This window comes from Pseudophryne corroboree, chromosome 6 (assembly GCF_028390025.1).
Source record: "Pseudophryne corroboree isolate aPseCor3 chromosome 6, aPseCor3.hap2, whole genome shotgun sequence".
NCBI lineage: Eukaryota > Metazoa > Chordata > Amphibia > Anura > Myobatrachidae > Pseudophryne > Pseudophryne corroboree.
The window spans coordinates 517,838,246-517,851,270 of NC_086449.1; the positions used below are offsets into that span (position 1 = coordinate 517,838,246).

At 45.4% G+C, this 13,025-nt stretch overlaps 1 protein-coding gene across 6 annotated transcripts in view; it reads right to left on the bottom strand.

Annotated features, from left to right (window-relative positions):
• Positions 1-13,025, bottom strand: part of CNOT2 (CCR4-NOT transcription complex subunit 2) — a 234,323-nt gene that overhangs the window by 117,806 nt on the left and 103,492 nt on the right. For 3 of the 6 annotated variants that reach the window (XM_063927472.1, XM_063927471.1, XM_063927473.1), the window contains 4 exons: positions 4,324-4,397; positions 1,279-1,401; positions 616-688; positions 274-421 (listed from right to left, as the gene is read on the bottom strand). In XM_063927472.1, the coding sequence (XP_063783542.1) occupies positions 274-421; positions 616-688; positions 1,279-1,389 (332 nt within the window). In that variant the 5' untranslated portion in view covers positions 1,390-1,401; positions 4,324-4,397. The remainder of the gene's footprint in view (positions 1-273; positions 422-615; positions 689-1,278; positions 1,402-4,323; positions 4,398-13,025) is intronic. The other 3 variants (XM_063927475.1, XM_063927474.1, XM_063927476.1) reach the window with 1 other exon arrangement.

The window sequence follows — 13,025 nt, forward strand, 5'->3', positions numbered from 1 at the left end:
AAACCACAGCCAGATTATCGAGAGCCCATGCTGTGATATTTAAAGTTATATGTTTCGGTCACAATGTAGCCCAAAATCTTAGTGCTTATAGTATTAAATACATGCACAGGATGACACCCTAATCATTGTTCTTCATTTACTATTCAGATTATTACACAACATCACCAGCATTTCCACTTAAATAAATCTTGTCTACTACAAAGCTCTCAAAATGTCATCTTTGGCACAGCAAAATTACATTTACAAAGTGGATAAAACTATTTTCCCCAGTACCTGCTTGGAGATGGTGGCGTATGAAGTGACATTGTTGGTACCCCTGTTGTCGGTGTTACATGATTTGGTAACTGAGTGCCTTGTGATAAGCTGCGGTTTAACTGAGGAGTATTGTTGCTCATCCCCCTCATTGGAAGGCCTAGTGCACCTGCAAAAACATACATACAACAGCACGCATAAACACATGTGCAATATGCTTATCTGATAATGCTCAGCACATTACTGACCAATAGTAACTAATAGTTTCAAAAGTCTAAATAAGAGAATTTGAGAAAGTATAAACCCCTACTGGTGTAATTCACCTGGAAAGGCAATAAGCATATGAAAGAATGCAACTCTTACTTTGTTGCCCGTATAAACTAGCCCCAAATTGGGAAAGCTGACCCGATGCGGATGGTGATGGAGACGCCAGCATCTGAATAAAAACATAAAAGGGAAATAATGAAAGAAATGTGTACATATCTAATACACTTACGCCCCAACATTTGGGCTCCAATTTATTAGGTCCTATCTAAACATTTAAAAAGCAAGTAAAACTTATGTTCAAATGAATATAGATCTAAGGCTGTGTAATACCAAACTACAGTAAATATAATACGTGAAATGACGGTCTAAGCTTAAAGTGTGTCCAACAAGCTCTCTTACATGTAGACATGTTTGGAGGGAGGAACAGGCCCTCTGTGACAAACCAGTTGGCAAACTGTGAATTGCTTTATTGCCACCCCAGGCGCAATCATGTCAAATGGGCTCATACCAGCTTCTTTCCCTGTAGTAGATTCCATTAAGTCACAGTCCTAAAAATACGGGAGGTGTCTTAGTGGTCTGTAGTGTAGGAGGGAGGAAAATAGGGCTTATGGTGCAGTGACAGGAAAATACTTGTGTAGCTACAGATCTGACTGTATTGCTATACCCCTAAATTGTACTTTTCTATTTGCTGATAGAGAATAAAAAGGGTTTAATATATGCACAGGTTAGTAACAAAATAATTTGGTTGTAGAGACTTACATCTTTCTCCGACCGATGTGGAAACATCGAGGACTGGCTATAATACATATTCTCATCATGGTAGTCACTGTCGACCCCTTCTACGAACTTCTTTCTTGAAGCACCAAACATGCTGTATGTCACCTGAAAAATAATACAATGACTTTGTAAAACGGTTACATGTTTACATAATGATCAGTACAAAAGAGTTGGTGGGTATCCAAAGAGGAGGTGTGCCGAAGTCCAGAAATATGCAGCCAAAGATCAGGGAAGTCTTCCCCCCCACCCGCAGGCATACCAACCTCCACAAACACACAACTGAGGGGATCCCTCCATGCCATCCAGCCCTCAACAGACACACCGCTGTGCAGCTACCCCCAGGCAAACACCCAGCCATATCCCCCCTCCCCATATTAATGAGCAGCTAACCATAACCCCACCCCTTCCTACAGACAACAAACCACCAAATAACCATGTGGGTACCCCAAGGCAAATCACCTATCTGCAACCACAACCCGGGCAGAAAAGCCCCCCACCCCCCCCCCCCCCCACCCCCCCACCCCACCCACCTTGTGGCCACATCACTACCCCCTCCAAAGATGCAGTTTAGAGACAGCACATGCTGGAATGGAAAGGTACAGCAGACAGCGCAGGCCAGGACAGACACTCAGCAAATACAGTCATGCCCATGTATCTCCGCTGGTGCTGAAGAGGATCTGCTTCCTCCCTCCCTGCATAACCTGCTAGCAAAGCAGCAAAATCTAGGGGCCACGGGGATCTAGCCCCTGGGATTTATCGAGCCCTGCTCTATGCCTAATTTAAATCAAAGGAACATAAAATATTATATTCTTATTAACACAAGTAAACATTTAAAAAAAAAATGAAGTAAACCATTATAACCATCACAAAAAAAACCACAGCATCTATCATTACAAATACAAACACAATGACGGAAGGAATTCATGATGGACATGATGTGCTGTTCCGCAACAGCATGGCACATCGGGTCCATCCACATTGGACGTTTTTCCCTACATCCAATAGAGGTGTGTAGAATATTCTGAAACATTGGGCTGCTGCAGTCGGTATTCTGACCGCCGGTATCCCGAACACCAGCATGTCAATCCCAACCAATATTATTATTATTATAATCATCATCTAAAGTGTTCATTACTATTCATAGTGGTTCTCATGATGCTATGATCTTTCCTACAGTGAAATAATTCAGCATAATATAAATGCTACTGCAATGGAGAGATCCATACAAGGAAAATTTTGAAATCTTTACTCATCATAAAAGCAAAGACTGGCTTACTGTACTTTTTTCTATTCTGTATCTTATTATGCATTACAACAGGTATGTTTTTATTTATTTAGCTAGTTTTTAAAATCTCATTCAACTACACTTCATGACTATCATATAGTATTAGTTATACATTAATTCAGCTTGATGCCCTACCTACCCATTTTATCTTATGCTCACAAATATTTAAAGCACTGACAATTTCTGAAAAAGTATTAGGAAACAAAACTAGTGCTAAGGGCTGTCATCACACCAGAGAGCTGCTTCAAGGGTCTAATGTCTATTTAGCTCAGACTCAGGGGTCTATTTACCAAGCCTTGAAAAGGGACACACTTCACGGTGATAAAGAACCAGCCAATCAGCTTCTAACTGCCATGTCACAGGCTGTGTTTGACAGTTATGAGCTGGTTGGCTGGTACTTTATCTCTGGCCACTTTATCTCCATTCAAGGCTTAGTAAAGAGACTCCTTAACTGGACTCGCTGAGAACAACTGACACTGCTGCTGTTATCTCTGCTTGGCTGCTGGACCCACTCCGAACAATTGGCAGGGTTCTGGACTATAAGGCCAAGATGAAGAAGCTCCATAGTCAGTAAGCAAAACCTCTCCTCCATTAGTAAAATAGGGGAGTCAGCTACAGTATGTCGAAAGTTTGGTTTACTGACCTTCACAGCCCTGCCACTCACTCCTTTCATCCCCAATATCTGCTCACACGCCTCTTCCAACCCACTTCCAAACAGTCCAGCCCTTCTCCACTATTCCTGTGCACCAAGGAAATTAAGATCTGCTTTCAGCTGACATGCAACCATTACCAATTTATATCAAAATCCCTCAACCTCCATGACATAAGAATCTGACTTCTCCGCCAATATATCACCTGCAGTCCTCCCCCAGAAGGGATACTTCCAGATATGGAGACTGACAAGGAGATATAAGGTATGCATTCTATTTTCTACATGCTGCCCCTTCAGAGTCACACCTCCAAAATGCTCCCTCTCCTCTTCTACCTCTGGTCCACACTATGCATCCATCTATTCCATCATACATTGTGTACAGGTCCAGTTGCTAAATATCTTGCTTCACTTACTTTTTCCATTTGGTTTCTCCCATTAGACTTTTCCCACCCACTGTGATACACACTATGCTGACTTTTACAACCTACAGTATATGTTCCATTTCAAGTTTCCCTAACTTGGCCTTTACCCTCTCCCACCTCAACCTCCTTTCCTTTAGCTAAACCTTACCTCATGCTTGCACCGCTGCACCTAAATCCACATAAATACAAGCAACGCTTATGTATTGTCCTTCTCCTGTTCACTTAAACAACTACTACTCTCTCCTGTGACTATCCTGTGCTTTAAAGATGTAGCTGCCTCTTTCTACACCAAAATATTTGTTTTAGCCATAGATAATGTAGGTCAAGCACATCGCCATCTCAAGACACACTTTTTTAAACCTAGATACAAACAAAAACGTCATACACCAGACTTGTCTACAGCAACCTTCTAGCAATGGTTTTCCCCACTATCCAGCTCTGCAAAGCAATGTGATTCCTTACAACAGTGCTAAAATTATTATTTAAACAACCAAAAATACATTGGCAAGTAATGGAGAGAGAACAGGACCAGTTCCCATACAAGCATATATGGCATCTTAAAATAAATAGGACTTCCAAGAAAAAAAAAAAAATGACAGGGTCTAATTATGCTGCACTTAATTTGTTAATGCTGTTTGGTACGTGGTACATTTCAAATAGCAACTCACCTAGCGCATCACAGAGAGCAGTGTCCCTCATTCAGAGGTTCCTGGTGTGAATGACATGTGCTTATATACATGCACTGTATGATGAAAAAATACAAAATAATCAATGCTAATGAGAACTGCATGAGAGAGAAAACATAAAAGCTATTTTTTTTAAATGGTGTTACTATATCAACCAATCTGTTTCTTAAGTGTTCACAAAAAATAAGAGCGAGCATAATAAATTGTTTTCTAGAAGTAACATAACTTTTTTTTAAGCTTGGATTACTATTATTATTACTATTACTATTGATGTGTAAAGCTGCCCATACATCAGACTAATTTTCCGCAAACCATCCAACTAAGACTGGGTACGCACTATGCAAACATGATTAATCCACAAAACATGGCCTGTTGGTGGTACTTGAGAACTGAAGTGGAGAACCCCTGCTATAAAACAATTCAAGAAGGTTTTAGGGTACATGCTTTATCTTTTGTCCCACAATTTAGAATAACATTTTCTGCACATGGAATACATAGTGAATTAGCTATATCAAAAGACTAAAAAATAAATAAATTAACAAATTCATAAAACATATATACACAGACAGGTTCTCAATACATATGGTAAATAGCAATGCTCTATTTAAGCCTCTAATTATAGGCATTCATCTGATCAAGAGCATTATTTTACATTAACCCCGTGAATGTCTAAAATACTCAGATATACAACTAAAAAGGTACATACACACTGTGCCCAATTTTTGCCCAGCGTTTATGCACAGCGATGATCGTGGACATCGCTGGCAGGAAAATAGCTCAGTGCGTACACCAGTGATCACGCTCATCGGAAAAAAAAAGTGGGTCCCAAGGGAACCCTCACTTTAATAAATTGGGGTCCTACTTCACTTTTTCTGGGTCCCATCGCAATTTATGCATTTGAGCTCCCCATATGCCATCAGCTGTGTTGGGCGCAAGGAGGCAATATGAGGGACTACAGGAGTGTATGAACCAGGATGTGCTGTGTATGGCACAGGGAGGGAGTATGTGGGGGTATAGGAGTGTATGTACAATGGGGTGCTGTGTGGAGCACCAGGAGGGAGTATGTTGGGGTATGGTGTGGGTGACTGGTGAGGCAGGGGTAACGGGAGATAGTAGGTGACTGGGGAGACACGGGTGACTGGGGAAGCAGGAGAAATAGTGGGTGACTGGGAGGCATGGGTGACAGGGAGATAGTGGGCGACTGGGGAGGCAGGAATGATGGGGAGATAGTGGGTGACTGGTGAGGCAGGGATGACGGGGAGATAGTGGGTGGCTGGGTAGGCAGGGGTGATGGGGAGAAAGTGGGTGACTGGCGAGGCAGGGGTGACGGAGAGATAGTCGTGACTGGTGAGGCAGGGGTGACAGGGATATTGTACAGGGATCAGGAGCACACTGGCACACACACTGTACAGGGATCATAGGCACACATATACACACATTTTACAGGGACCAGGGGCACACTGACACACACATTCACATTGTACTGAGACCTGGGGCACACTGACACATACACACCGATTGTGCAGGCAGGGGGAGCTGGCAGCTACAGTATGCAAAGGTACAGACCTTCCCATATCTGTTATAATAGCATCAATCACAGGAGACACGGATCATCATGTGCTGGGAGGCAGCAGCTGCGGACAGCGGCAGCAGTGGGCAACAGTCCATGGCAGCGGCGGGAGTTATACAGTATATCTGGTTATGCAGACCGCGACGATCGCCTTAGAGCTTGGCCTGCCCTCCCAGTACAGCTCTGCTTCTGCTGCCGCCCTCCGGGTCACACCTGCAAACTCTCCCCCACCCCCGACGCCCCAAGTCACACAGATGCTGAGCTGACTTCAATTGTAGCACAGTGGGTCCTGGAGGACACGCTCATTTTGTAAAACGGGGTCTCAAAATACCTGTAGCACGTAAAAACGCGATATAACGAGTATTTTGTGATCGCTGTACACACTGAGCTATTTTCCCTGTGCCAGCGATGTTCACTGGGGGTGAAACACGTTCCACAGTAGGAGACTGCGGAAAGTGCTTCACTCGGCTGGTAAAACATCGGCGGCGGCTAGCAATGATGCGGGAGTGCGCATCAGCGCTCATCACTAGCCCATACACACAGGACAAGTTTGAGATCAAATTAGCTCAAAATGCCAAAAGTGAGCTACTTTGAGCTCAAAATCGCCCAGTGTGTATGGGAGAATGCAATACAGGTTGAGTCTCCCTTATCCAAAATGCTTGGGACCAGAGGTATTTTGGATATGGGATTTTTCCGTATTTTGGAATAATTGCATACCATAATGAGATATCATGGTGATGGGACCTATATCTAAGCACAGAATGCATTTATGTTACATATACACCTTATACACACAGCCTGAAGGCCATTTTAGCCAATATTTTTTATAACTTTGTGCATTAAACAAAGTGTGTACATTCACACAATTCATTTATGTTTCATAAACACCTTATACACACAGCCTGAAGGTCATTTAATACAATATTTTTAATAGCTTTGTGTATTAAACAAAGTTTGTGTACATTGAGCCATCAGAAAACAAAGTTTTCACTATCTCACTCTCACTCAAAAAAGTCCGTATTTCGGAATATTTGGATATGGGATACTCAACCTGTATTCCCAATTACTGATCACTCTTATAGCAACGCTAATAATGAATCTACAATAAATAATTTATACATGCTGTTTACCAGATAATGTAGGTAAGAGGCTGAGCATAATATATTTAGAGACAACACGATACAGAAGTAAGGTGAAGATAAGAAAAATAATAATAATATACAGAGCTAAAAAAAAACAGAAGCAAAAAAATAAGAATTTACTTACCGATAATTCTATTTCTCATAGTCCGTAGTGGATGCTGGGAACTCCGTAAGGACCATGGGGAATAGCGGCTCCGCAGGAGACTGGGCACAAAAAGTAAAAGCTTTAGACTAGCTGGTGTGCACTGGCTCCTCCCCCTATGACCCTCCTCCAAGCCTCAGTTAAGATACTGTGCCCGGACGAGTACATAATAAGGAAGGATCTTGAATCCCGGGTAAGACTCATACCAGCCACACCAATCACACCGTACAACTCGTGATCTGAACCCAGTTAACAGTATGATAACCGTAGGAGCCTCTGAAAAGATGGCTTCCAACAATAAACAACCCGATTTGTTTGTAACAATAACTATATACAAGTAATGCAGGCAATCCGCACTTGGGATGGGCGCCCAGCATCCACTACGGACTATGAGAAATAGAATTATCGGTAAGTAAATTCTTATTTTCTCTGACGTCCTAGTGGATGCTGGGAACTCCGTAAGGACCATGGGGATTATACCAAAGCTCCCAAACGGGCGGGAGAGTGCGGATGACTCTGCAGCACCGAATGAGAGAACTCCAGGTCCTCCTCAGCCAGGGTATCAAATTTGTAGAATTTAGCAAACGTGTTTGCCCCTGACCAAGTAGCTGCTCGGCAAAGTTGTAAAGCCGAGACCCCTCGGGCAGCCGCCCAAGATGAGCCCACCTTCCTTGTGGAATGGCCTTTTACAGATTTTGGCTGTGGCAGGCCTGCCACAGAATGTGCAAGTTGAATTGTACTACAAATCCAACGAGCAATCGTCTGCTTAGAAGCAGGAGCACCCAGCTTGTTGGGTGCATACAGTATAAACAGCGAGTCAGATTTTCTGACTCCAGCCGTCCTGGAAACATATATTTTCAGGGCCCTGACTACGTCCAGCAACTTGGAGTCCTCCAAGTCCCTAGTAGCCACAGGTACCACAATAGGTTGATTCATGTGAAACGCTGAAACCACCTTAGGGAGAAATTGAGGACGAGTCCTCAATTCCGCCCTATCCGAATGAAATATCAGGTAAGGGCTTTTATAGGATAAAGCCGCCAATTCTGATACGCGCCTGGCTGAAGCCAGGGCCAACAGCATTACCACTTTCCATGTGAGATATTTCAAATCCACTGTGGCAAGTGGTTCAAACCAATGTGATTTTAGGAACCCTAAAACTACATTGAGATCCCAAGGTGCCACTGGAGGCACAAAAGGAGGCTGTATATGCAGTACCCCTTTGACAAACGTCTGAACTTCAGGCACTGAAGCCAGTTCTTTCTGGAAGAAGATCGACAGGGCCGAAATTTGAACCTTAATGGATCCTAATTTTAGGCCCATAGACAATCCTGCTTGCAGGAAATGTAGGAAACAACCCAGTTGAAATTCCTCCGTAGGGGCCTTCTTGGCCTCACACCACGCAACATATTTTCGCCAAATGCGATGATAATGTTTTGCAGTTACATCCTTCCTGGCCTTGATCAGGGTAGGGATGACTTCATCTGGAATGCCTTTTTCCTTCAGGATCCGGTGTTCAACCGCCATGCCGTCAAACGCAGCCGCGGTAAGTCTTGGAACAGACAAGGTCCCTGCTGGAGCAGGTCCTTCCTTAGAGGTAGAGGCCACGGGTCCTCCGTGAGCATCTCTTGCAGCTCCGGGTACCAAGTTCTTCTTGGCCAATCCGGAGCCACGAGTATCGTTCTTACTCCTCTCCTTCTTATGATTCTCAGTACTTTTGGTATGAGAGGAAGAGGAGGGAACACATATACCGACTGGAACACCCACGGAGTTACCAGAGCGTCCACCGCTATTGCCTGAGGGTCCCTTGACCTGGCGCAATATCTGTCCAGTTTCTTGTTGAGACGGGACGCCATCATGTCCACCTTTGGTTTTTCCCAACGGTTTACAATCACTTGGAAGACTTCTGGATGAAGTCCCCACTCCCCCGGGTGGAGGTCGTGTCTGCTGAGGAAGTCTGCTTCCCAGTTGTCCACTCCCTGCCATTGCCCTCCTGCTTCTTGTGCCGCCCTGTCTGTTTACGTGGGCGACAGCCGTGATGTTGTCCGACTGGATCAATACCGGTTGACCCTGAAGCAGAGGCCTTGCTTGACTTAGGGCATTGTAAATGGCCCTTAGCTCTAGGATATTTATGTGAAGAGACGTTTCCATGCTTGACCACAAGCCCTGGAAATTTCTTCCCTGTGTGACTGCTCCCCAGCCTCTCAGGCTGGCATCCGTGGTTACCAGCATCCAATCCTGAATGCCGAATCTGCGGCCCTCTAGAAGATGAGCCTTCTGTAACCACCACAGGAGAGATACCCTTGTCCTTGGAGATAGGGTTATCCGCTGATGCATCTGAAGATGCGATCCGGACCATTTGTCCAGCAGATCCCACTGAAAAGTTCTTGCATGGAATCTTCCGAATGGAATCGCTTCGTAAGAAGCCACCATTTTTCCTAGGACTCTCGTGCACTGATGCACTGACACTTGTCCTGGTTTTAGGAGGTTCCTGACTAGCTCGGATAACTCCATGGCCTTCTCCTCCGGGAGAAACACCTTTTTCTGGACTGTGTCCAGAATCATCCCTAGGAACAGTAGACGTGTTGTTGGAATCAGCTGTGATTTTGGGATATTTAGAATCCACCCGTGCTGACGTAGCACTACCTGAGATAGTGCTACTCCGACCTCTAACTGTTCCCTGGACCTTGCCCTTATCAGGAGATCGTCCAAGTAAGGGATAATTAATACGCCTTTTCTTCGAAGAAGAATCATCATTTCGGCCATTACCTTGGTAAAGACCCGTGGTGCCGTGGACAATCCAAACGGCAGCGTCTGAAACTGATAATGACAGTTTTGTATCACAAACCTGAGGTACCCTTGGTGAGAAGGGTAGATTGGGACATGGAGATAAGCATCCTTGTTGTCTAGAGATACCATATAGTCCCCTTCTTCCAGGTTCGCTATCACTGCTCTGAGTGACTCCATCTTGAATTTGAACCTTTTTATGTAAGTGTTTAAAGATTTTAGATTTAAAATTGGTCTCACCGAGCCGTCCGGCTTCGGTACCACAAACAGCGTGGAATAATACCCCTTTCCCTGTTGTAGGAGGGGTACCTTGATTATCACCTGCTGGGAATACAGCTTGTGAATAGCTTCCAATACTGCCTCCCTGTCGGAGGGAGACGTTGGTAGAGCAGACTTCAGGAACCGACGAGGGGGAGACGTCTCGAATTCCAATTTGTACCCCTGTGATACTACCTGCAGGATCCAGGGGTCCACTTGCGAGTGAGCCCACTGCGCGCTGAAATTCTTGAGACGGCCCCCCACCGTGCCCGAGTCTGCTTGCAGAGCCCCAGCGTCATGCTGAGGACTTGGCAGAAGCGGCGGAGGGCTTCTGCTCCTGGGAAGAGGCTGCATGGTGCAGTCTTTTTCCCCTTCCTCTGCCCCGGGGCAGGAACGAGCGGGCTTTTTCCCTCTTGCCCTTATAGGGACGAAAGGACTAGGTTTGAAAAGACGGTGTCTTTTTCTGCTGAGAGGTGACCTGGGGTAAAAAGGTGGATTTTCCAGCCGTTGCTGTGGCCACCAGGTCCGATAGACCGACCCCAAATAACTCCTCCCCTTTATACGGCAATACTTCCATATGTCGTTTGGAATCCGCATCACCTGACCACTGTCGCGTCCATAACGTTCTTCTGGCAGAAATGGACATCGCACTTACTCTAGATGCCAGGGTGCAAATATCCCTCTGTGCATCTCGCATATATAGTAATGCATCCTTTAAATGCTCTATAGTTAATAATATACTGTCCCTATCCAGGGTATCAATATTTTCAGTCAGGGAATCCGACCAAGCCACTCCAGCGCTGCACATCCAGGCTGAGGCGATCGCTGGTCGCAGTATAACACCGGTATGTGTGTATATACCTTTTAAGATATTTTCCAGCCTTCTATCAGCTGGTTCCTTGAGAGCGGCCGTATCAGGAGACGGTAACGCCACTTGTTTTGATAAGCGTGTGAGCGCCTTATCTACCCTAGGGGGTGTTTCCCAACGTGCCCTAACCTCTGGCGGGAAAGGGTATAGTGCCAATAATTTATTAGAAATCAACAGTTTTTTATCGGGGGAAACACACGCTTTATCACACACCTCATTTAATTCATCTGACTCAGGAAAAACCACTGGTAGTTTTTTCACACCCCACATAATACCCTTTTTTGTGGTACTTGTAGTGTCAGAAATGTTCAATGCCTCCTTCATTGCCGTGATCATGTAACGTGTGGCCCTACTGGACATTACGTTTGTCTCGTCACCGTCGACACTGGATTCAGTATCCGTGTCAGGGTCTGTGTCGACCATCTGAGGTAACGGCCGTTTTAGCGCCCCTGACGGTGTCTGAGACGCCTGAACAGGCACTAATTGATTTGTCGGCTGTCTCATGTCGTCAACAGTTTTTTGCAAAGTGCTGACATTGTCACGTAATTCTTTAATTACTACCATCCAGTCAGGTGTCGACTCCCTAGGGGGTGACATCACTAACACAGGCAATTGCTCTGCTTCCACATCATTTTCCTCCTCATACGTGTCGACACAATCGTACCGACACCCAGCACACACACAGGGAATGCTCTGATAGAGGACAGGACCCCACTAGCCCTTTGGGGAGACAGAGGGAGAGTTTGCCAGCACACACCAGAGCGCTATATATATACAGGGATAACCTTATATAAGTGTTACTCCCTGTTATAGCTGCTGTATTTATATATTAGCTGCCAATAGTGCCCCCCTCTCTGTTTTACCCTGTTTCTGTAGTGCAGGGCTGCAGGGGAGAGTCAGGGAGCCGTCCTTCCAGCGGCGCTGTGAAAGAAAATGGCGCTTGTGTGCTGAGGAGAAAGGCTCCGCCCCCTTCACGGCGTCCTTTTCTCCCGCTTTTTTCAGGAAACTGGCAGGGGATAAATGCATCCATATAGCCCAGGAGCTATATGTGATGCATTTTTTTTAGCCATATAAGGTTTTTATATCGTTTTTATTGCGTCTCAGGGCGCTCCCCCCCAGCGCCCTGCACCCTCAGTGACCGGAGTGTGAAGTGTGCTGAGAGCAATGGCGCACAGCTGCAGTGCTGTGCGCTACCTTATTTGAAGACAGGAACATCTTCTGCCGCCGCTTTCTCCGGACCTCTTCGCTCTTCTGGCTCTGTAAGGGGGCCGGCGGCGCGGCTCCGGGACCCATCCAGGCTGAACCTGTGATCGTCCCTCTGGAGCTAATGTCCAGTAGCCAAGAAGCCCAATCCACTCTGCAGTCAGGTGAGTTCGCTTCTTCTCCCCTTAGTCCCACGATGCAGTGAGCCTGTTGCCAGCAGGACTCACTGAAAATAAAAAACCTATTTAAACTTTTACTTCTAAGCAGCTCAGGAGAGCCACCTAGCTTGCACCCTTCTCGTTCGGGCACAAAAATCTAACTGAGGCTTGGAGGAGGGTCATAGGGGGAGGAGCCAGTGCACACCAGCTAGTCTAAAGCTTTTACTTTTTGTGCCCAGTCTCCTGCGGAGCCGCTATTCCCCATGGTCCTTACGGAGTTCCCAGCATCCACTAGGACGTCAGAGAAAAACTATTTTTATGAATTCAAGATCTGTATTGTCAGTAAGACTTTGTGGGTTAAGGGACTGCATCTTTAAAATCCAGGCTGCTTCTTGCCTGCATAAAGTCCTATATCTGTCCTCACCCCAACTGGTAACAGGGATAGATTCTAACCCTGTCAGTATCATCCCCGTGGTGTCACTATTGTGAGATCACAGAAATGTTTAGAAATGCAATACTTCATAAAAGTGTTGCTTATATTCTGCTTGTGCTCCAAAAA